This window comes from Lepidochelys kempii, chromosome 8 (assembly GCF_965140285.1).
Source record: "Lepidochelys kempii isolate rLepKem1 chromosome 8, rLepKem1.hap1, whole genome shotgun sequence".
Classification (NCBI taxonomy): Eukaryota; Metazoa; Chordata; order Testudines; family Cheloniidae; genus Lepidochelys; species Lepidochelys kempii.
The window spans coordinates 54,870,514-54,896,132 of NC_136387.1; the positions used below are offsets into that span (position 1 = coordinate 54,870,514).

Here is a 25,619-nt window from a genome sequence, read left to right on the forward strand (position 1 = left end):
TGGAGAGAGTAGGGTAATGGTATGACTTTCCTTGGCTACTGTCCTGCATGGATTGCGATAGGAATATTGTTGAATGTTTCAAGATTATTTTAGCCATGTTATGGAATTTTTGTTGGATTTAATTTGAACTGCAGCTTCCTGGTTAGACTATTAATGTAATGATCTCTCTTCAATAAACATTCAAACTTTTCTAATCTTGGGAAGGCACTTTGAGATCCTTGGTCAAAAGATGATGCATATTACCCAAAATGTGCTCCATGTGAGGCAGCGGTGTGATTTCTTTTGCAACAAAGGTAAACAACAGAGTATCAATGTAAGCCAGATTAGTATTTTGAAATCACATTATTGTTTTTCACAACTTCTACCAATTTCAGCAACGCGAATGCACGTCCAAGAAGCTGGGAAAAGAGGAATATCTCCAACTTGGACTGCATCTACTTTGCACTTCCTGTAAAGGTATTTTTAGGATAGTCAATGAACAAAATTTTTACCCTGAACAAAATTTTCTCAGTAGCTAATGGGTCAGTACTGTTGTACGTTGCATTCTTACTCTCTGCTGCATGGATCCTGCTGTGTTAAAGGCACATATGTATATTGTGGAAAATTTAATTTCTAAGAGGAGTAGTGTAGAGAAAAGAAACCTGAAATAGGTCAGTTTCTGTGACTGGCATTCTACTGAACACATTGTTTTAGAAGAGCATGGATTAGCATGAATATGTTGGTGGTAGTTCTCTGCAAAAAGAGAGGAATAGAGGTGGTTGTCTAAGTGCCCCAAGAAACTCAATGCAATTAAAAAGCAGCAAAGTTTAAATTTGTTTTTAAAAACCCTCTTTACACTTACTACACAACCTGTGGAACTCAATAGTGCAGCTATATTATGGAATTGTAATAGCACTGTAATAACTCCCCTTTCCTACCCATGTTTTTAATAGCTTTCTGTTTCTTTTGATTCAGTGTAAAATGGGCACCATCTGGGGTTAGGAATGAATTTTTATCCCACCTGTAGCATTTTGTACAACACAAATTGGCCGTTTATGGATCACTACTTTGTTCTGGTATGGCTGTCCCTAATGTCCTGGGTGACAGAAACAAAGTTGCCCTTGTGGTTGACCTCCCTGTCATCTGAGCCTACACCTCCTTTTTAAGAAGTTTGACTGTGAGTTGTTCATTCTGATCTGAAATTGGGATGACCTAGCATTTTAGCATGTAGGGTGGGAGGTTCAGGGATCGTAATTTGAATGTAGCCAAGTTAAATGTATTAAAATATTGCTCAGAAGTAACCTTTCTTCTTCAAGTGATTGTCCATATGAACTCCACTCTTTGTATGCCAACTGCCTGTTTGCACAAGATCAGGTTCTTTTGGCCAGCATTGTCCATTGAAGCTGTGCCTGTGTCCTAGATGTCCTTGTGCTGCTACCCAAAGGTATAAAGAACAGAGTGGGCTCATGGCAAAGAAACAGAACCACGTCCGTGTCCAATTACTCCGTGCAATGTGTGATCTCTTGTTAAGCTTGTTAGTAGCAGGAAGTTATATAGTGTACTTAGTATAGTTTTTGTATCAAGTCTGTTGACAAATATAAAAACTTTTTAATAGTAGATTGGGGGTGGGATATGCCCAGTTCAGTCATTGTGGTGGATACAAATTCTCCATGATTAAAACCTGTCTCTTGTGTGGTGGCTATCCCACTTAGTGATGGGTGCAGTAGGTGACTCTTTTGCCTTGGTGAGGGACATATCTGGCAGGTGCTTGATCGGTGTCTTCTACAGGAGGACACAGAAGGCAAGAGAGGCCCAGCTCAAGCTCACTCTTCTGGAATGCTTGATGAGAGCCTGGAAGGGGGAAAAAAAAAAAATCTAACCAGGCCTGAGTAGTCCTCTTTGACTAGTGCTCCTGTGAGCTGCAGCTCTACTCCAAGGTCTCAGGCTCATTCTTCATCTGAAAGATTGAATCCTTTGACTACTGAATCTGATGGAGCAGCCAAGACCTCTTCCAGTGAGTTGTCAGAAAAGGATAAGAAGGAACACCATTCCAAGAGAACGCAGACATGGATCATCTTCTCTGTGTATTAAAGTGAGGTAAATCCGCACAATGCTGCCGTATTGATGCTTGGGCTGAAAGGCAGTTCACAGCCCATATTGGTTCAGCTGTGCACCAGTTGGTCTCTGGATATCCACGGGCCATTTAAAGCTTGCATCTGCACTCCCTCTGTTCTGGGGCTGAAGACTCAGCTGTTGACTTTCTCTGTACAAAAGTCATTCTCTGTACCTACTGATCTTGGGGTGACTGCATTACCAGTATCCTCCTTGCTGTCATCTGCAACTAGAGGTACTTCTGCCTCTGTATCGCTCTCTAATACTACCACAGTACCTATAAGCAATCCTGCTTAGGTTGTGCAAAAGCTCACCCTAAGACACCAGATAGGTATACCTCATCCAAGGGAGGAGCTAACCTTTTTCCTTCCCCTCTGAACATAGTAGGGAAGTATCCCAACCCTCTCATCTCATTCCCACTTTCATGACCCTGACTGGTCTGATAGGGAATTCAGAGATTGTTCGTACAGAAACAGACTTCAGGAATCTTGTGGGAAACATTTGTTCTGATAGCCGCTCCTTATCCTTATAACATTCAGTCTTGGCCTTATTAGGCTCCTTGGGGGGCACATAACCAGCTTGGAAATCCTTTTTTTTTTTTTTGCTGTCCTTCCCCCCTACCCCTGCAAGATGTAGGTTTATTTAAGAAGGTCAGTTCTAGCACCTCACAGCCATCACCAGAAGAGATTGTCTTAGGGGGTCTTCAGCTGTATAAGAACATGTTATGAGTTAGTTAGCTCTACCTAGCCATATTAGAGCTCAGGCATCCTCTGTTGCCTATTTAAAGAATGTTCCTGTTTCAGAAATGTGTAGAGCTGCTGCATGGAGCTTGGTCCACTCACTTACAAAACACTATTCTTTAATAGAGGCTCCCAGTTCATAAGCCTGTTTTTGGTAAGGCTGTCATAGAATCATAGAATATCAGGGTTGGAAGGGACCTCAGGAGGTCTAGTCCAACCCCCTGCTCAAAGCAGGACCAATCCCCAACTAAATCATCCCAGCCAGGGCTTTGTCAAGGCTGACCTTGAAAACCTCTAAAGAAGGAGATTCTATCACCTCCCTAGGTAACCCATTCCAGTGCTTCCCCACCCTCCTAGTGAAAAAGTTTTTCCTAATATCCAACCTAAACCTCCCGCACTGCAACTTGAGACCATTACTCCTCGTTCTGTCATCTGCTACCACTGAGAACAGTCTAGATCCATCCTCTTTGGAACCCCCTTTCAGGTAGTTGAAAGCAGCTATCAAATCCCCCCCTCATTCTTCTCTTCTGCAGACTAAAGAAGCCCAGTTCCCTCAGCCTCTCCTCATAAGTCATGTGTTCCAATCCACTAATCATTTTTGTTGCCCTCTGCTGGACTCTTTCAATTTTTCCACATCCTTCTTGTAGTGAGGGGCCCAAAACTGGAAACAGTACTCCAGATGAGGCCTCACCAATGTTGAATAGAGGGGAATGATCACGTCCCTTGATCTGCTGGCAGTGCCCCTGGTCATACAGCTCAAAATGCCATTAGCCTTCTTGGCAACAAGGGCACACTAACTCATATCCAGCTTCTCATCCACTGTAACCGCTAGGTCCTTTTCTGCAGAACTGCTGCCTAGCCATTCGGTCCCTAGTCTGTAGCGGTGCATAGGATTCTTCTGTCCTAAGTGCAGGACTCTGTCCTTGTTGAACCTCATCAGATTTCTTTTGGCCCAGTCCTCTAATTTGTCTAGGTCCCTCTGTATCCTATCCCTACCCTCTAGCATATCTACCACTCCTTCCAGTTTAGTGTCATCTGCAAACTTGCTGGGGGTGCAGTCCATGCCATCCTCCAGATCATTAATGAATATATTGAACAAAACCGGCCCCAGGACTGACCCTTGGGGCACTCCACTTGATACTGGCTGCCAACTAGACATAGAGCCATTGATCACTACCCGTTGAGCCCGACGATCTAGCCAGCTTTCTATCCACTTTATAGTCCATTCATCCAGCCCATACTTCTTTAACTTGCTGGCAAGAATACTGTGGGAGACTGTATCAAAAGCTTTGCTAAAGTCAAGAAATAACACATCCACTGCTTTCCCCTCATCCACAGAGCCAGTTATCTTGTTATAGAAGGCAATTAGGTTAGTCAGGCATGACTTGCCCTTGGTGAATCCATGCTGACTGTTCCTGATCACTTTTTCTCTTCTCCAAGTGCTTCAGAATTGATTCCTTGAGGACCTGCTCCTTGATTTTTCCAAAGACTGCCTTTATTGTTTAAATAGGAATCCTAGTACCCACCTCCAAGCATACAGAGACAACAGCTTGTTCGTCGCCAAGAGTGGAATCCAAGTGATTCTGTCTTCAAGTGATTTTCCACATGAAAAAAGAACAGTAACTGATTTTTCAAGATATGTTGTCCATGTGGTTTCCACAGCCTGCCATCCTTCCCCTCTACTCTACAGAGTTCTAATACTTTAGCATTTTGAATTGGCAAAGGCACTGAGGAATGGTTGGGCCTGATCTGCCCTTCATGCGCTCAGATTGTGGGAATTCAAGAACATCTAGGGTACAGATGCAGCGCCAATGGACGCGGCTGGCCAAAAGAATCCAGTTTCATGTGCATAGAGCACATGTGTACCAAGAGTGGAATCCGTGTAGACAATACATCTCTAACAACCACAGTTACTGCAAGGTAAGTAACAGTTCTTTTGCAGGTGACAGTCTGGGTGATTAACCCAAGAAAACGGACAGTTATAGTAGATAGGACGAAGGTATGGAAAGTATGTGTGGCAGGCATATTAGAATTTTGAGATTAATTTGGGCATTTGCACTCTATGATAGACAACTGCTTGTGTGGTTTCAGGTTTCCAGGAAGATTACTGAATGCTTACAAAACAGGTTCCTTAAATCTTTTATGGACTTGCAAGAACTTCATGGGAAAGCTTTAATGTATGAAAGGTTTCATCTTTGATAATGCCGTGCAGTATTTTTGTTTATAGAAGTAAACAACTGTTCAATTAAATTGAAAGGCAAAACATTTAAAACTGATAAAAGAAAATATTTTAATGCAATGCCTAAGTAACCTGTGAAACTCATTGTCACACCATATTGCTAAGGCCAGGAGCTTGATAGGATTCAGAAGAGAATTTAGACATTTATATGGATAATTTTTAGGAGGACTTAAACTCCATGTGCTACAGGACATAATCCGAGTACGGACTGACAAGAGTTCAGAAGAAATGTCTCCTATGGACACGTTATTCCATTCCTTCTGAAGTTTCTGGTACTAGGCACTGTCATACAAGACTTAGAGGAACTATTGGTTTGATCCAATATGGCAGCTCTGATGTAGTCAGCAGCCCCATGGCGCTTCATGTAATGCGGGGCCACTGGGACCAGGCGTCCCAAGAAAGGCACCTTTGAAGCTGGGAGGAAGATATTATCAGGCTGGTTGGTAGTGATGCAGATTGTTTTCTATTTACACTTTGCAGAGTTACTGTGAGTTCCTCTCAGATTTATTGTTGATGAGACGGAGGGCTGGTTATGTGTTTAAAATGGAGATGATTTTGTGTTAACTGACTTAACAATTATTTAAAGAATTAAAATATATTTCAGGTGAGAACATAACCTATGAAAGCACCGGGAGTTCTAAGGAACTTGTTCTCTATTTTTGCCTTTTGACATGACTTTATTTTGTGGGCGGGGGGGGGGGGGGAGATAAATTACTGTGAGCTGTATTATTAACTTCAAGGTTAGCCTTCTGTTACCTCTCCACAAGAAAGACTATAGCTTTCTGCCCACATGTATACCAAACAAACTGCCATACGTCTCTTCATCTACCACTTTCTAAGAGACCAGGTAAAATTCAAAGAACATGTGCGAGTATTTCACCTGGTAAATCAGATCTAATTCAGATTAGATTATGAAAAATGTGAATTTAGAAAAATGGATTGTTGAATGTTAACTACCTGACAGTATCTTTGATAGAAAGGTGTTGAAAGCTATTCTAAAAGTGTTTGTAGGAAAAATTAATGTAAAAACTTTCATGAGGATTGGGCTGCTCTCTCATCCTGTCACTGTTAAAGTGTGACATGTTTCTCAGTCTGACTTCAGATTTCAGTCCTGAAATCAAAATATTTCCCTTTTTTGAGTCATAATACTTACTAAGTTCATGAAAAGGCATCCTTTTGTTACATTCACTAGTTTAGACTGAGGTTGTGTGTTAAATTTTGCCTATATCAAATAGGATCTTTAACTAAATTTTAAGCTTACAATTTGTTTCTTTTCAGCTGTCTAAACAGATCCTTTTGCTTTGTTCTAAACCACCAATTTGTTTTAAAAGAACAAGTCTAGGCAACGACTTCATGGGCACGCTAATGTATGTATCTGAAATTCATACCGGAAGAGCACAATTTTTTTTGTTACACACTAATATAGAATTAAAAACAAGTAACAAAATCCAACTAAGTTTTACTTTGGGAGTTGCTAGCGCACATCCCCAGACTTGAGTGGGGAACAATGCCTACAACATAGATCAAAAACTTCCAGATACGGTTGTTGAACCATACTTCTCTAAACTTGTACATAATAGAAATAGGAGATAATATGAAATATTCCTGCATCATAACTGGTTCTCTTGTATTTGCTATAAATTATAATATATAACTTGGGTTCTGAGGAGACATGTAAACAGACTTAGTTTGTACTGGAAACAAATAGTTTTTCTCCCATAGAACGTGATGGGATGTCTGGATACAATAATTTGATCCCTGATGTTCAAATAAACTTGTTTATAAAGCATCTCCTGATGAAAACTTTTGTACAAAATAACAGCCAGAATTAAATAAAATAAGTCAACATTCTTAAAAAAATGCCAGCAACAAATGGAGGGAATCTAATACAGGAAACCAAATGTCAGTTCAGTGGAATAAATGTGCGACCACCAGTGGTCGTATTAAACGCTGTTAAAGTGGGTGTGTAGTTTTTACATGTCCTGAGATGGGGTGTCAAAGGGAATTGATCTCCTCCATACCCTAGAGCCCACAAGAGCAAAGATATGATCAGGTCATATCTCCCTCCAGAAATGAGGTGCTTTAGATGGTCATTTACTAAGCCAGTAGAATTATAGTGCTTTTATATTTTTCAAATTAGTGTAAAACCACAAATTAATTAAACCTCCTAATAGCCTCCTAATGGTCACTTTGCTTTCCATTCCTGGGAATTATTTTTGATTCTGAGATGAAAATAGTAGTGTGGCTGACTGGGCTTCTAGCCCTTGCAGTTACTTGGGAAAGGCAGAAAAACAGAATTGTGGACAGAAGGAACAACTGAGTTCCTATCTAGTTCAGCCTCTGACTTCTTGTGTGTATATACCCTATTCCAGTTCAGATTTTATTACATTGCATTATAACTAGGGCTGTTGATTAATTGCAGTTAATTCACGTGATTCACTCAAAAAAATTAATCACGATTAATTGCAGTTTTAATTGCACTGTTAAACAATAGAATACTAATTGAAATTTATTAAATATTTTGGATGTTCTTGTTACATTTTCAAATATATTGATTTCAGTTATAATACCAAGTGTACAATACTCACTTTATATTGTTTTTATTACAAATATTTGCACTGTAAAAATGATTTAAAAAATAGCATTTTTCAATTCACCTCATACAGGTACTGTAGTGCAATCTCTTTATTGTGAAAGCGCAACTTACAAATGTATAGGTTTTTGTTACATAAGTGCACTCAAAAACAAAACATTGTAAAACTTTAGAGCCTACAAGTCCACTCAGTCCTACTTCTTGTTCAGCCAATCTCTAAGAGAAACAAATTTACAGTTACGGGAGATAATGCTGCCCCCTTATTTATAGTGTCACGTGAAAGTGAGAACAGGCGTTTGCATGGCACTTTTGTAGCCAGCATTGCAAGGTATTTACATGCCAGATATGCTAAACATTCGTATGCCTCTTCATGCTTTGTCCACCATTGCAGAGGACGTGCTTCCATGCTTGTTAAAAAAATAATGCATTAATTTAATTTGTGACTGAACTCCTTGGGAGAGAATTGTATGTGTCCTGCTCTGTGTTTTACCCGCATTCTGCCATATATTTCATGTTATAGCAGTCTCGGATGATGACCCAGCATGTTGTTCATTTTAAGAACACTTTCACTGCAGATTTGACAGAATGCAAAGAAGGTACCAATGTAAGATTTCTAAAGATAGCTACAGCACTCGACCCAAGGTTTAAGAATCTGAAGTGCCTTCCAATATCTGAGAGGGACGGGGTGTGGAGCTTGCTTTCAGAAGTCTTAAAAGAGCAACATTCCAATGTGGAAACTACAGAACCCGAACCACCAAAAAAAGAAAATCAGCCTTCTGCTGGTGGCATCTGACTAAAATGATGAAAATGAACATGCGTTAGTCTTTACTGCTTTGGATTGTTATGAGCAGAACCCATCATCAGTATGGACGCATGTACTCTGGAATGGTGGTTGAAGCATGATGGGACATGAATCTTTAGTGCATCTGGCATGTAAATATCTTGCAAAGCCAGCTACAATAGTGCTATGCAAACGCCTGTTCTCACTTTCAGGTGACATTGTAAATAAGAGGGCAGCATTATCTCCCTTAACTGTAAATTGGTTTCTCTTAGCAATTGGCTGAACAAGAAGTAAGACTGAGTGAACTTGTAGGCTCTAAAGTTTTACAGTGTTTTGTTTTTGAGTGCAATTATTTTTTGTACATAATTCTACATTTGTAAGTTGCGCTTTCATGATAAAGAGATTGCACTAAATACTTGTATTAAGTGAATTGAAAAATAGTATTCATTTTTCCAATGCCAATATTTATAATAATATAAAGCGAGAACTGTACACTTTGTATTACGTGTTGTAATTGAAATCAGTATATTTGAAAATGTGGAAAACATCTAAAAATATTTATAATAGTATTCTATTGTTTAACAACACGATTCATCATTATTAATTTTTTTAATAGCTTGACAGCCCTAATTATAACTTTACTAAAGAGAGAGAAGATCCTAGTTCCTTATATATTATCTTTAGGCATTTAAATAGCAAACAATTTCCTCCTTTCCAAGGTGAATAATTTGTTAGAATATATCTTATCACTCAGTCTTGTCTCATAGAAATTGTCGTAAATGTATACATCTTTGCACTCATAGCTCTTCCTCTATATTTTAGCTTTAAAAAAAGTAACTTTGGAAGGGAGGTCATGTTTATGTTGGGAGTTCTAAGGGAGATAAAGCTTCTGTTATAGCTGGTATTTTACCTGTTTCAATTCAACCTGCTCTGAGTAGGCTTAGATGACCTGGTGGTAAACCTCAGGAGCTGCAAGAGGCTTTTTAGCAATATTGGAAAAGCTAGTATAGGCAACTGGGGAACAACAGTGGGGATTTTTTTTTCCCTCCAAAAAATCCCTAGCATGGATAAGGTATTAGAAGGATTTCAGTGGCCATGTAGACTGAAGGCTTGTCTACATGGTGGGGTTTTTCAGATTACCTTTGTGTGTGCTCTTGCAGAATAACTATTCCAAATGAATTGCATCCATACAGCTCACTCTTGCCTGCTACCCCCATGAATCAATGCATACACAAGGCACTAATCTTGTTTCAAAATAAGCTCTTAGTGTTCTGGGCAGGTATCCCCTGGTGCTTTGCCCTGTTGCTGGGTTCTATGTATTATGGGGATTTTGTGTCAGCATGTTGTGGGATACCCACTGGAAATCTGGGATGTAGAGGTCATAGCAACAAATTGTTGAGATTCCTCTGAACACATCCCATGATTGATTCTATCTTGCGAGTTAGCAGCACTTTCTAACTGCTGTCAGCCAGCATGGAAGGAACACATCTGCATCCCACAGTCCATGCATACATTAATACATAGATGGTGCTGTGCATGTATTTGGAATCATGCATCCAGGTGGCTTCGGCAGCCAGCTGCCACACTGGCAAGTCGTTTTCAGCAGAGCAGGCAGAGGAGGATGAGATCAAACAGTTAATTGTGTGTAAAGCTTTCTTGGAACATCTTCATTCCATTGAGTGCCATTTCTGGGTTTGAGAAACCAACTCCGGTGGTAAAGGATCATGATGCTGCCCAGAAGTCGAAGCAGAATTTTGGGATGACAAAGAGCACTTTTCTAAAGATCCGCACAGAACTGTAGCGGCATCATACCATTGTGAGCTCTCTCCTCACTGTGGAGAAGAATGTGGCATCAGCATCTGGAAGCTTGTCACCTATGATTAGTTAATACCAAATTGCTCTTGGTTGATAGCTGGTAGATCAACTGTTGGGATTGTTGTCACGGAGGCATGCACTGTTTATATTAAGAAGGTGCTGATGGCATGAGTCATTCATCTTGGCAGCACACAGCAGGTTATTGATGGATTTGCACAGCTAGGGTCCCTGAAGTGTATTGGTGGGCCATTGATGCGACCCATGTGCCTATTCTTTGTTTCCCTCTCCCCGACCAGGCCTCAGAGTTCATAAACAGAAAGGGGTACTTCTCCACGGTGCTCCAGGGCCTGGTTGATCACTGTGGCAGGTTCACCAATGTGGGATGATCTGGAATGGTCCATGCTGTTAGGCTCTTTGGAAACTCACGCCTGTTTTTGTTTAATGAAAAATGATGATTTTGGTCCCAGGACCACTGTGAACATTATGGGTGGTCTGATTCCTCTTGTCATTCTTGTAGACCCAGTTTACCCTCTGTTTCACTGGCTTATGATGCCTTTTACTGGACACTTGGATAGGAGAAAGGACCTGTTCAACTATCCCTGAATAGTTGCAGAATGACAGTGGAAATGTGGTATTTTTATGAAACTTTATTGAACGTTTGTCAAAATAATTTTTTATTGAATGTCAGGCAGTGCAAATAATAAAAATCAGTTATTGAACAAAAATTATTATTCATTATACCATGACAGACGGTGCAAATTGTATCCAACATTGAAGTGCAGTTGTGCAACACGTGACTAAATACTGAGTACATGTATATCAGTGCTGTCCAGAGTCCAGAGTTCTGCAACTGATAGCAGTCCTGTTATTGGAGGTTGGTGTCGGGGGCAGAAGCTGGGGGAGTTGAGAAACAGAACAAGTAGTTATTATAGGTGATTCAAGTCTCCATGGCAACAATGATAAACTCTTGTTCCTCAGTTTTGGAATACTATTTCAGTAATTTTTTCCCAGCCTGGGTAGAGTTTGGAGATGGTAAGCAGTGTTTCACCGTATTTCCCTTTTGCGTAGTAATTCAGTTTTAATCCTAGGAGGTTGGTACAGTGGGTGACGGGGGATTTGTGCCACTTATAGGCATGGGCGAAGGGTCTGAGGTGGCCTGCAGGATTTTGGAGGCTTGCGTGGGGTGGGGAAGGTTGAGGGCTCTTACATTTTAACAGGCTATGTTAATTTCTAACTGATGCCTAGTTTCTTTTTTTCGTGTAACCATTTCTGCCTTTATTGCCTCCTAACTTGTACTCAGTTAAAATCTGTCTCTTTGTAGTTAGTTAACTTGTTTTATTTTATCTTATCCAATGTGTTTGTTTGGGAAACTCCATTTGGGGTAACTAGATGTGTGCTTATCATGTCTATTAATAAAATGATGGGCTTTATATAAGTTAGTTATCCTGGAGAGGGCTGGGCAATACAGGACATATATTTCTGGGGGTAAATCTAGGATTGGGGATGTGTTGGGGTCACCTTGCAATATGCTCAAGGCTGATAAGAGCTAGTGTGACTGGATGGCTGCAGCGTATGCGCACGTAGCTGGGAGCGACTTGCATGCTGGAGGCTGTTTGTGAGCAGTCCAGTCTGGAGGCTACAGCAGCAAAGCAGTGTAAAGTGCATCTGAGGTTTGCGGTCAGGAGTGACACAGCTACTCATTGGTCTGGATTGTACCCTGGGTATGTCACAGCCCCAAAAAGAGGGGGATAGCCTGTCTCACCCATAAATCAGACACCTGTATTTGCAACAGCTATTCTGACTTGGAGATGAGAGAGAAATTATGAATGATGGTTAATACTACCCACAGATAATTCCTTGGAAGTCTAGGAAGAGGGATTTGATTTTAAATATACTTGGGCTTGGTCCTCACTGCAAAGTTAGGGTGATTAAGCTGCCTGGCGTCAGCCTACTTGTGCATGTACCTGAAGTTAAATTGGCCTCCCACCGATGTATGTGCGCTGTTCTAGCAGTGCAGTAACTCCACCTCCCCAAGGGGCCTTGAGCTAAGGTCAATCTACTGAAGTCAAGCCAGTGCGAGTATAGAGACTACATTACTTACGTTGGCCCTAACAGTCCTCCAGCAGCTGTCCCACAGTGCCTGACACTGATCGCTCTGGTTGCAGTTGTCAGCTCCACTGCCCGGGAATCCTAAATGCTAGAAGTCCCATATGCCTGCGCCGCGCCCTTCCCCCTCCCCCCTGCTTTTTTTTAAAGTCCTGCAGTTTGTTTGGTTTTTTTTAAATGCCTTTTCCTGATTGTCTGGCTTGCCGAGCACACCTAGCAGCTGTCCATTGTTATGTGCCACTGATCATGCCAGCTATCCGCTCCAGATGCACTGTGGCTTGGAGTAGACAGGAAATATTGGGTAACCTGATTGGACCAGGAGAAGAGGCTCATGCAAGCACAGCTACGGACCAGCTGTAGAAAAGTGGACCTATAAGAGCAGATTTAATGGGGGATGCAGGAGAAAGGTTACAACAGGGAGAGGCAGTAGTGCCACATGAAAATGAAGGAACTGCATCAGGCATACCAGAAGGCCAGAGAGGCCAACAGTCCATCTGGTGGTGAGCCACAGACCTGCTGCTTTTATAAAGAACCGCAAGCCATAGTTGCAGAGACTCTACTACCACCCAACAGACCACCATGCATACCTCCAAAGAGCCCGAGTCACAGGCCCCTGGCATGAACAGCGAGCAGGAGGATGGAGGATATGTGACCAGCACCTGTTTGAGACTGCACTGCAGTCCTGGCAGTCGAGCATGGGCGAGCCTGCTGCAGGGAAAGGAACCTCAGGTAAGTGTGCGACTGTATTTCCTATTACAATGATGTACTGATGATGCCCACAGCTTAACAGGACACAGCTATTGACTTTTCATTAATTTACCCATATTAGATGAGATAGCAGTACAACAAAGAGAGGTAGAGTTATCTGCTTTTCATTCCTCTGTAGAGTTAAGCAAGGGGGCCACACGGAGCTGTTTGTTTTTATACACGGGAATGTCCCTGGAATCCTCCTGAGATATCTCGATGAAACTTTCCTGGATGTACTCTGCAGTTCTCTCCCGAAGGTTTCTAGGGATGGCAGCCTTATTTTTTCCTCCACAGTAGAACACTTTCCCATGCCAGTCAGTGATGACTTGGGCAGGCACCATTGCAGTACACAGGCTAACAGCATACAGTCCCAGGCAGCTTTGGGACTCCAGCAGCAGCTGTGCTCTGTATGCCTTTGTTACTTCAGGAGTGAGATATCCGCTAAATCACCACTACCTGTGAAAAATGGTGCCAGTATTCAGTGCCATTGCCTATACTCATAGTTTTATGCAACCTAGCTATTCTCTCATTTCCCTTCCCCCCGGCGGGCCATACTAACAGCAATCATGATGAGTAGCACTGTGCACAAGCACTCCGAAGCAGAAATGTCAATAAGCATGTCTTGTTTAAAACTTTAGAGGAGCAAGGGAAGGGAATTCTGAATCTTAACTTTCACTTTCCATTGTGACTGTATTGACAGTAGTACCTCTGTGTTTTATGTGCAGCTGCTCCGTTGTGACATCAAGGGGTTTCTTCCTCCATGCCTGCAGATCCAGAGCCAGATAGAGAGTAGAAAGAAGAGGACTTGGGATGACATGTTTGATGCAGTGCTGGCTTGCAGGATCTCCTTAGACTGTGAGTAAAGGGCCTGAACATTGCAGACATCCTGGAGAAAGGCTAGACAGGAAAAAGGAGAGGGAGATGCATCAGGACATAATGGAGCTTCTCCAGCAACAAACAGATGCTGCAGACTCTCTTGCAGACCTACAGGTTCAACAGTCCAAGGCTCGTCTCTCTTTTTTTGTAGTCCAATGAGAACTCCATTGCAGCACCTCTTTAAACATTCCACATTTCTAACCCTACCATTCCATCCTGGGGCAACATTAAGGACAGCCACAGCTTCACATGCTCTGACCTGTGAAAGCCACGGTTTGGTGTATGGATAGCTAAAATGGACGTGAGTGTTCTTTCCCTTTAAGTTCTGTTCCATTAATATATTACATTTTTAATGTATTTGCTTTTAAATTGCACAGGCTTTTTGGTTTTTTGCACTGGTTTTGTTACTGAATAAAATTCTATTATGTGGAAAAGAATTCATCATTAGTAGTTCACAACATATGCTGCAGAGTTCCTAGCAGTTCAGAAAGCACCTATTCACTTGTTACTGTATAGCGTGACACAACACATTAGATCAGTGACAGTGTAATAATCATAAAAGGACAACAACCACTTCAAAATTAATAGGTGCATTGGCAGTGTTCTATAGCTGTACACGAAGCACCAAACAATTCCTAAGAGGTCCTAAAATAGCAGGGCCAGGTAGATCACAGTACAGTACAATGCAATACTGTGGATCATTGGGTAAGTACTCTTTCAAAACCTCCCTGAGCCATATAGCTCTGCAGTGAGCTCTTCTAATCACCCTTGTGTCTGGCTGTTCACTCAGCAAACAGCAGGCATCTTTTCCCCATTTGCTTCACAAATGTTGTTCAGGACACAGCAGGCAGCTATAACCATTGGGATTTTTTTAACTGTCTTGTGAGTAAATAATGCCAGTTTCCTTCAGTCTACCAAAAGCACATTCAGCTGTCATTCTGCACCTGCTGAGCCAGTGGTCGAATCTTTACTTGGTGCTGTTGAGATGGCCAGCATGTGGCTCCCTGAACTGAGGGATTAAGCGGTAGACTAGGTCCCCTAGGATTACTATTGGCATGTCAACATTTCCTCAACTGGCAGATTAACATTGGCAAAAAAGTCCTTGTTTGTAGGTTTCTGAACTGTCCTTTCTTCTTAAAGATCCACATGTCATGCACCTTCCTAACTAGCCAATGTTGATGTCAGTGAAGCGTATCCGGTGCTCCACCAACAGTTGCAATACCATAGAAAAGTACCCTTTTCTTTTGTATTCTGTGGCAAGATGGTCTGATGCCAAAATAGGGATTTGCATTCTGTGTGTTGCTCCACTACAGTTTGGGAATCCCATTGCTGCAAATCCATCTACTATGACCTGCACATTGCCTAGAGTAACAGTCGTAATGGCCTTGCACACAGAACTACCCCCACAGTGGATTTTCAAGCTTCAAAATTTTTTCCTGCTGACTGCTAGCAATCTGACATTGCAAGTTTCCACAATGCAATTGCCACTTGATTCTTCACTGTCAAGGCAGGTTTCATTTTGGTGTTCCTGAGCTGGAGGGCTGGCACAAGCTTGGCACACAGATCTAGGAATGTGACCTTGCTCATCATCCCAAGCCTGCATTTCAGTGCAATCCCACCAGTCAGTTTTCATTTCTTGGGCTCAGAGGTGACACTCCACTATCTGCAGCTGCTCCATGAATGCCACCAACAGCCTCAAATTGGTTCTCACTATGTTGCACAGCAGTCTGTCCTCCAAGAAATCATAATGTTCCACGCTGATTTTGGTTTTTAAGATGGCTGTGCAAATACTGGAGGATCATGCTATTGCGCTCTGTACCTTGGAGTAACACCCTATGCCCCTATGTTCATCTTTATAAAATGATTGTGTGGTATCCAATGCAGAGTTTGTCACGTTGGGTGTCTTTGGAAGTCTCATCATGCACTGAACATGGTTCTTATAGTGATGTTGTAGCAATTGTTACAGTAATCAGGTTTCAGAGTGGTAGCCGTGTTAGTCTGTACCAGCAAAAAAAGCAAGGAGTACTTGTGGCACCTTAGAGACTCCAAAATTTATTTGGAACCTTATGCCCAAATAAATTTGTTAGTCTCTAAGGTGCCACAAGTACTTGGGTTTTTTTTGTTACAGTAATCTTATAGGTTATACTTTCATGTATATAGTTATGAGGCTGAAAATGTATTCTCATGGCTTAAAGCAAGCCCATGCAAAAACTCTCCAAGAACAGAGAGGCAGTTCACACCTCGTCAGGGCATGGATGGGACAAACCCAGCCCAGCCTCACAGGAACAATGGACACTGGCTTAGGCAGCAACAAAAGAATCTGTTAGACCCTTGAGGGAGTCACTCCTTCCTTCGGTCAGTTTGGGACTGCAATGAGGTAATGCTCACCTGACTCTGATGTGGCGGTGGGGGGGAGGCAAAGCCAAGAGGAAAGAAAGGACATTATAAAAGGGAGAGACATTTTGCCATGCTCTCTCTCTTCCACCTACATCTACAGACACCACCACCACCACCACCACCAAGCGACTGAAATGATCAAAGGGGAGAGCCTGGCTGAAAAGTAACCAGCCAGCCTGTGGTGAGAAGCACCTCAGTTTTTTAAGGACATTGAAAGTGTTAAGATCAGCTTAGAATGTGTGTTGCTTTTATTTCATTTGACCAGATCTGACTTGTTATGCTTTAGCTTATCAGTCTGTCTTTATAGCTAATAAATCTGTTTGTTTGTTCTACCTGAAGCAGTGCGTTTGGTTTGAAGTGTGTCAGAGGCTCCCCTTGGGATAACAATCCTGGTACATATCAATTTCTTTGTTAAATTGACGAACTTATATAAGCTTGCAGCGTCCAGTGGGCATAACTGGACAGTGAAAGACGGAGGTTCCCAGGGTTGTGTCTGGGACCAGAGATATTGGCTAGTGTCATTCGGTTGCTAGTAGCTGGGAGCAGCTTACATGCTAGTGGCTGTGTGTGAACAGCCCAGGAGGGGGGCTCTCACAGCAGAGCAGGGTGAGGCTGGCTCCCAGAGTCAAAGATTGAAGTGACCTCGCAGAGTGGTCTCCAAAGTGGGGTGCGCCAGAGGATCCCAGGAGGAGCGCTGCCAGACAGCACTCTGCCGTTTTTTTTTTTCTTTGGCGGCAGCTCTGCACGCCTGCGGCAGGTCTTCCCTTCTTCTTTCTTCGGCGGCACGCCTGCGGCAGGTCTTCCACTCTTCTTGCTTTGGCGGCATCGGGGGGGTGCGCGATCCAAAAACTTTGGAGACCACTGACCTACCAGATCACCAGTCCAGATAACACCGGAGGCGAATATCACACATGTGTCCTGTGTTTGCAATGCTTATGACAATATTTCAGAGCTGTGCAGTCTCCAGGCTTCTGTCAAAGATGGCAGACCGCAAAGAAGGCCATGCAGGTTTGTGGGATTTTTTTTAAAAAGGCGCAAAAATTATGGGATATAGATAACATGTTGGAATGGAGACAGTTGCATGCTGGGAAGCTGACCTGTTACTCCCAGTCCCCCTGTGCAACTTTTTTCTGCCCCACTGTGCTTTGCCAAAACGTCTCAAAAGAAAGTGCATTGGGCGGCGGTGGGTTGCACACTGGGTTACCTACTCATTATGCTTGGCACTTCATATTGACACACTCCTAATGAGTACATGCGGAGCCAGTTCGAGGAGCCAAGTATGCATGTGCACAAGTGATACACTAACTGCAGTGGCTTTATGCCGATGTAACTTGCGGTAGCAAAAGTTTGTAGTATAGACATGCCCTGATATTTAAGAAATTTCCATTGCCTATTTTATAAACTTGTACTTTGTTAGGGCCTGCCCTCAAAATGTGGATTCCATTATGACAAGTATAGGGACTTAATAAAAGAATAGAGGTTTTGTTTATTTCAAATCATAAATGTAGTGTTCCAAGATGGGCAGATAAGGTTTATTGAAATATGCTGTACCAGTGAACACATTTTATTAATAGTTGTTTCTTGTGTTCAATATTAAATGGTAGTAATTATTCTAAGGTCAAAGAATTGACATAAATTGGTAATTGACTTGGTGAAAACTGATCTTTGGAAATGAGTTAGTCTTAACAATTAACATTAAGAATGAGTTATTTTTTTCTGGGTATTAAACTCAAGGGTGAGTCAATATAGCTAGTGTTATGATGTACCTATAAGATGCAATTAAAAAAAAAAAAAGGTACTTTATCTCTAGTGCGAAACAGAAGAACTAGATGCATCTGCCATATAGACACATAATGGAGGCTTTGATTTGGGACATTTAGTGGTTCAGAAATATTCTTCCTACATATTGAAACTGTAACTGTTCTTACTCTTTAAGGGCTTGTCTACACAGGAAAGGTTCACTAGTTATTGTTGTATAGGTACATCAATTATAATTTTTTCGAGTGTCGTCTGCATATTCACACTCGTGGAATGCGCTGACCTGATCAGCTCAGACAGTGGAACCTAATCTTAGAGCACTCATGCATCCTTCCTACCTCTCCTCTCCTACATTCCTGAACGTTCTGAGGGCAAGGCTGTGAAAGGGGATGTGGTGCCTTCTGCTTGCTGCCTCAGTTCCTTCCAGCCACACCAGCAGATAGATCTGGAGAGATTCACATCTATCCCATCAGGATTCTTCTATCAAAGAATTTAGTGGTTTACTTTAGTGTAGTTTTTAGTGTCACTTTAATGAAAAGGTTAGTTGGTTAAGGAAAAGGGTTTTTTTATTATAATAGATAGTAGTTAATTTTGGTTTTGACGACTGGTTCCATGGCAGATCTGAAAGTTCAGACTTGTTTTTGAAAGGTGCAACTCTTGTCTTGCCGTCTTTTTCTGGTGTTGGATGCCCACACAAAATGCCTTGGGCAGGGTCACTCTCCTTAAAGATGCTCTGTCTGTAGCACACTTACCCTGAGGGAATGCAAGGAATGCGACAACAGCCTGTAAGTCTTATTGCTTCACGAATCTCTGGTTCTAGAGCCTCTTGAACCCGACACATCCAGGGGATCCCTATTCATGATGAAAACGCCTATGTCTGCTCCTTACACCTCTGGCATTAAGAGCACTATGTAGAAGGTTTCAATCTCTGCCCAAGGATCAAGATCCAGCACCTCAGTGTAGTCAGGCCCCCCAGATCATTAGACTGACCTTAAAGGCACTTGGACTCAGTCTGTTTCAGCCTGTAAGATGAAGGCCAAACCACGGGAGAAACCCCTGGGATCTTTCTACTTCAGTTCCAAGACAAGAAGGCTTGTGTTAGCAGGGACAAATTGAAATTGAGGGAATCCTCAGATCGATTGCATCTAGACTGGATAACATCAGATCCTAAATCAAAAACTAAGATTCTGGTTCAAGGTATATCCCTGCCTAAGAGTCTTCCCCAGTTCTGAAGACTGCATCAGATCCAAAGATAGTTCTGGAGGAGGAAGTAGTTTCTTCCTCTCCTATTCACTCTGTATCAACATTTACTCTGGTAGTGCAGGTACACCGTACAAATTCGCAATTCCATAAGTTACTGGAACCTGAAGAGACAAGCTTATTCTTCTTAGTGGGATAAAATGAAGGTTACTGCTAGGTATTCTCCTTGAATGCCCTCCTCCTCGCAGCCAGAGAAGAGGGGAGAAAAGTTGCCTCATCTAGGGCACCCAAGGGCCACATCTGGGTGGGGAAATTGCATGCAGAGCCATGCATGTAGGGCTGGGGCAGGGGGTTGGGGTATGAGGAGGAGTGTGGGAATGTGTGCAGGAAGAGGCTCAGGGCAAGAGATTGGGGCGGAGGGGGCTCAGGGCAGGGGTGCAGGGAAGGGTGCAGAGTGCAGGAGGGGACTCGGGGCAGGGGGTTGAGATGCAGGAGGGGTGCGGCAGGGACTTAAGGTGCAGGAGGGGTGCGGCAGGGGGCTCAGGGCAGGGGGTTAGGGTATAAGAGGGGTGTGGCAGGGGGCTGGGGTGCGGGGTTCAAGAGGGTTTGGTGTGCGGGCTCTGGCCTGGCTCCGATTACCTGGAGTGGCTCCAGGGTGGCAGTGGCACACAGCGGGGCCAGGGCAGGCTCCCTGCCTGTCCTGACCCCATGCCGTTCCCGGAAGCGGCCAGCACCACGTCCTTGCGGCCCCTGGGGGAAGGGAGGGGGTGGCAGAGGGCTCAATATGCTGTCCTCACCCGCAGATACCTCCCACTGGGGAGCTATGGGGGGCAGTGTCTTCAGGCGAGGGCAGTGTGCGGAGCCCTCTGCCACCCTCTCCCCTCCCCCAGGGGCCACAGGGACATGGTGCTGGCCACTTCCGGGAGCGGAGTGGGGCCCGCGGCGCCACAGGGGTGGCAATCCTGTGGGCTGTAGTTTGCCCACCCCTGCTGTAGTAAATCCATCCCCTTGAGGCGGTAGCTAGGTTAATGGAAGAATTATTTTGTCTACTTCGCTGTGCCCACAGTGGAGGTTAGGTTGACCTAAGTACGTCAGACAGGGTGTGACATTTTTGACAGCCCTGAGTGATGTATCTAAGTCGACCCAACATTTAGGAGTAGACCAGGTTCAGATATGTTCTAATTGCAGAGATCTGTAAGGCTGTTCCTTGGACCTCTATACGTACCTTTACAAAACAATACTCCTTTGACCTAGTATCTAGATCTGACACTCAGTTTGGCAGAGCAGAACTTCAAGGACTTAAATTAGGACTTGGAGTTCCACCTTACATCTATGGGGTACTGCTTGCCAAATTATCCCATGAATGGGAATATGCTAAGGACACTTGAAGAAATTAAGGATACCCACCTGTAACTGGAGTTCAAGATTGTTTCTGCATATTCCCCTTTTCCTCCGACTCCTCAGTCAAGATTCTGTTAAGACTCCATAGAAGGAACTGAGGTGGGTAAGGAGCACCATGACACCTTTTATAGCCTTGTCCTTAGAACGTTCATGAATGCAAAGTCAAAGGATAAGAGGGATGCATGAGTGCTCTAAGAAGCACTGCTATGAGAAGGCTTGACAGCCTGAACTTCACTAGCCAGCACATCCCATGAGTGTGACTATGCAGAGTCCATCTCAAAGAACTGTGATTACAGGTAAGTAACATTCATTTATACCAGTATAACTCCCCAAGTAAACATTCTTCTTCTGGTACAAGAGTGGCTTTTATCAGAGTGGCTTAAATCAGTTTAGCTTAAACCCTTTCAAAGCAACATAAACTAAAGTGAAGCCACTCTTATAAGAGCGTAAGTGTCTACATGACAAATTCTAGTGGTTTAAATTCACATCTTAGCTTATATTGGTATATACAATCCCTAAAAAGACTTGAACCCTTGTCTTTGCCTCACACTCAAGCAATTGTGTTTTAAAAAGAGAAAAAACCCCAGCAACAACAGCATCCCTCCCCACTTGTTTGGTGTAACTTGATTATCTTCATCAGTCCTTGTTAATATCTAATGTCTTGTCCTGTCTTCCTCTTGCAGGCAGGCAGAAGTCCTGAAGGCTGACATGACAGGTAATTGTCTTTTATTTCACCGTTAGTGCAGTAACTAAAATTGTGTTTGAGTCCTATTTTTCTTTGTGTTGTAGTGATACAAAATGCTTACCAGACTCCTAATAGGAGTGAGACGATGGGCATAAAAGAAGCAGGCTGTAAAATTTCATTTTAACTTTGGACATTGAGACCTAACTGAAATCCTGAGTTCAAACAGTTACTTATAAATATGATCTAGTGAATAGCTGGGATTTCCAAGTTCTCTGTAGTGTGTAGGTGGTGTCCTGTTAAAGGTCTATTCTTCCCATGTGGCTAAATGGAGAATGCTGTACAAGTGACTATACTCCCTGCTATAGATAGAAAATGAAAATTTGAAACTTAAATAATTAAAACTCCCATACAGTGCCTTAAAACACTTATGGAGAGACGAGTCCTTTTCTGTCCCAGCTGGTGATGTAGGATGAGTCCTATCTTCCACCTGGGAGGAGAGAGGAGGACTGGACCTAGCTCATATGTCTTGGGTAATGACTGATCTGATGCTTATTTAAAAATGAACAGCAGATATTCTCAGTAAGAGAAAAGATCTGTCTCTGGTTTCTAGCACCAAAGATGCTGGAACTGCTGTGTCAAACACTAACTTATGGGTGCCCCAAATGCAGCCTGCGAAGTCCTAAAATGCAGCTTTTCAGCATCTGTCTTCTGGCTTTTACAAGATAGCATGTTTTTATTGCTGGTGAATTTATATAAGTGGTAACTTAGTCTTTTTTCAGAACTGCAATAAATATTATGTTGATGTGCTTTTGGTAAAATAGTTTGCATATGAAATTCGTGTGCAATCCTCTGGTTTCTAGCAGCTTGTCATTTTGGCCCTTTGTTGCAAAGCCTGAAAATCTCTTCCTGGTATTCATTAGTTTTCCTAGTTTTTGTTTTTTGATGAAGCTGTAATTGAAGGGAGGTGTGGCATGACATTGGATGTGGCACGACATGGTGTTTTCTTTCCTGGGGCAGGAATGAGAAAAATCAGTTGAAACAATGCTGTTCTGTGTACTGGGACATGGTAAATCTGTTCTTTTGTTTTTTGATGCTCAGATTCAAAGCTGGGTCCAGCTGAAGTCTGGACATCCAGACAGGCTCTGCAGGACTTATACCAGAAAATGCTAGTAACTGATCTGGAGTATGCTTTAGACAAGAAAGTGGAACAGGACCTGTAAGTATTCTAATCGCAAGTATTCACATGTGTTGTGAACTAGAGCAGGATCCTTCCAAGACTTATGGAAGAGTGGGTACAACTTATAAAATGGGCTCAATTTTTTTGTAAGTGGAAGCTTGAATAAATGCATTTTGAATAATCTTACACTGAATTTAAAGAACTAGGAGGAATGTATGGGAATGGGGAATGAAAGGATGTTTACAATTCCTGCCCTTAAGTACTTTGGGGAAAACCATGCTGTCCATCAGAAAATCTCTAATGGACTTGTACTCTCAAAAAAGGACTTGTACATAATAGTTCATTGTTTAGGCATGTGTAGCATACACACTGTGAGTGAGATCCATGATTTATGGAACTGATTAATGTTGGAGAGAGGGGTGTCACTTGTTGCATAGAGACTTTCCAATATGTAATTCCTAGTGAAATCCCTTCAGCATTCCCAAAAACTTGTTTGAGAATATTTGAGAATTCTAATCCATGGACCTGCCTTTTTAGTCGAACAGGTGAATAATCTGTTTTTCTCTGTCTAAGAGGAGCTGCTCTGCCACATAATCTTTGACATGGAAGAAGCTTTGGGCACTCGGCCTTAGTAAATATAGTGTAGCTCCTACTGAGGTCAGGGGATGGGATCTAGCTCCACTTGAGAGCCATGTGAGTGAGATGCAGCTCAGAACAAGACTCAAAAACAAAAGACTCAAAACCACACTTGCTTACCCACTCATGTCAACTCTAACTTACAAATGGGCAAGTGCCACCCTGCCTTATAGCTGAAGCACAGAAGTAGAGTGCTATGTGTTAGTAAAACAAGCTGGAAGCATCCTCGTGATCAGCATGAGAAGAGGGTGATGCAATCATCACTGACGAAGATCCTCTTATGGGGTGAGGACTAGTGGTATTGAGCCCCCCTCAGTTGTGTGAGGTTGAAAAGAGGGGGAAAGAGACATTTGCCTTTCTATTCCCATCAAGGAAAGGCGGATCAGAAGAGCAGGAAATCTTCCCTAACACTGCCATTCTGAGCATTTGGGAAACTGGTGATGGAGGAGCTCCAAATGTTCATTCATACTAATTTAGGGACAAAGACTCCATGCCAGAGATTGGGGAGAGATCATATAGGGCTAGTGCTCTAGTGGGGCATTCATTATGACTTCCTCATAGCCAGGTGAGGTTCTTGCTGGATTGTCCCCCAGCTTCTACCCCTGGATCTTATTTGAGGAACAGGAGCATCTTTTTGTACCAGCCTTGGTTAATAGTCTGCATTTCTTCCAGTCCCTGGCAAAGAGTCTGGAAGAGCGTGATGTTAAAGCTGCTGGATGTTCAGACATTTTGGCCTGACATCAGTTCCTGAACAGTTTCTCTAAGTCTGTCCATGAGACTGATGGTCAAAGCTTTATGACTAATAGTGCTTGACATGCTGGTTAGTGCTGGCAGCAAATAAATAATTGTTAATGCTGTAAACAATCTATTTGTTTTTTGGAGATTTGGGGGAATTTGCCGTTCTTCCCTGTTTGACTTTAGATTTCCACTGCATGTTCTGTTCCATTTTAAAAGGGAGCAGTTAAGGCACTAGAATAAGTGGAGAGCTTTGATGGAATTAGCTCCAGGTGCCTTATAATTGTAACAGACAGTTTTTTCCCATTCTCAGGGAGCTCAGTGTCCGCCCAGTGAGTCACTGCTGTAGCCAACAGAATTGTGTTTTATTCTCAGCTGGAATCATGCTTTTAAGAATCAGATCACAACACTTCAGGGGCAGGCAAAAAACCGAGCAAACCCGAATCGGAGTGAAGTTCAGGCGAACCTTTCTCTGTTCCTAGAGGCAGCTAGTGGTTTCTACACACAGGTGAGTTCTGAAACACTGGTTTCCATACAAATATACAACCTTGGAGCAAGTTTTTTTACACTTTTGCCCTGATAGTGAATGTATGCAGCTCCTCTGCTTATTTTGCACTGTTTATTTTGTCAAACTTAGTATGTTCTCTCCAGCAGTTGCTTACTCTTGAGGCAGACAAGCTCCTATAATGCACTTGACCAATTGTTTAATATTGTACATGGAGAAGGAAGAGCATGAGGTATTCATTCTTACAGCAGTCTGAGTCTAAAAATGGTAAAATATTTATTATAGGTGAAGCTGGTAGACCAGCTTCTTACTAAGGTTACCTGATGCTTCTCGTTGTAAGACCCCTGGATTCAGTTGTGTGGGTTTTTTTTTTTTTTTTTTTTAAGTTTGCCAAACTTTAACTGTTTGGGCTGAAATTTTCAGTGCTGGGTAATTGTGCCCTCCCCCCCACCCCCATTTTTATTTATTTTATTTTTATTTCAGCCATAACCATTCAGCTGTTTCTGATTGAGATTAGGGAAAAATATACTGGTTTTCAGTGTCGAAAAAAACCACCCGAGAACCTTGTCTTTGGAAAGCATTTGAGACACCTTGAACCTGATTTTTAGAGTATTTCGCATTATAGAGGACTTCATATGTTCAAAGCACAGCTCCCATTGATTTCCGTTGCAGCTGTGAGTGCTCAGTACTTCTGAAAATCAGACCAAGGGTCTCAAGTTCAAGCATCCATAAAATGAGAAACACACAATTAGTTAACCACCTTTTGAAAAGCATGGCTTAAGTGACCTGACTAGCATCAGGTAGGACAGAGGTGGGCAAAGAACAGCCCCTGAGCTCCTGGCCCGGAAAGCTGTTCCCCCTCCCCTGGAGCCACGCCGCTGTGCAGTGCAATGCTCTGGGCAGCGGGGCTGCAGAGCCCAGCCTGACCCAGTGCTCTGTGCTGCGCGGCACGACGCAGCTGCCTGTCCTGGTGTAGCCGTGCTGCTAGCCACTGGTGCTCCAGGCAGCGCAGTCAGGGGGCAGGGAGCAGGGGGGGTTGGATAGAGGGCAGGGGAGTTCAGGGCATGGATAGGGGTTGAGGTGGCCAGAGGGTGGGGAACGGGGGTTGAATGGGGGCAGGGATCCTGGGGGGCAGTC

At 42.9% G+C, this 25,619-nt stretch overlaps 1 protein-coding gene across 10 annotated transcripts in view; it reads left to right on the forward strand.

Annotated features, from left to right (window-relative positions):
* The window catches only part of SMG7 (SMG7 nonsense mediated mRNA decay factor), a 102,593-nt gene that overhangs the window by 23,760 nt on the left and 53,214 nt on the right, over positions 1-25,619 (forward strand). For 5 of the 10 annotated variants that reach the window (XM_073356636.1, XM_073356634.1, XM_073356626.1 and 2 more), the window contains 3 exons: positions 21,428-21,459; positions 22,528-22,645; positions 24,353-24,485. In XM_073356636.1, the coding sequence (XP_073212737.1) occupies positions 21,428-21,459; positions 22,528-22,645; positions 24,353-24,485 (283 nt within the window). Of the gene's footprint in view, positions 1-374; positions 457-11,621; positions 13,095-13,123; positions 14,290-21,427; positions 21,460-22,527; positions 22,646-24,352; positions 24,486-25,619 lie in introns of those variants that run through there. The other 5 variants (XM_073356633.1, XM_073356632.1, XM_073356630.2 and 2 more) reach the window with 4 other exon arrangements.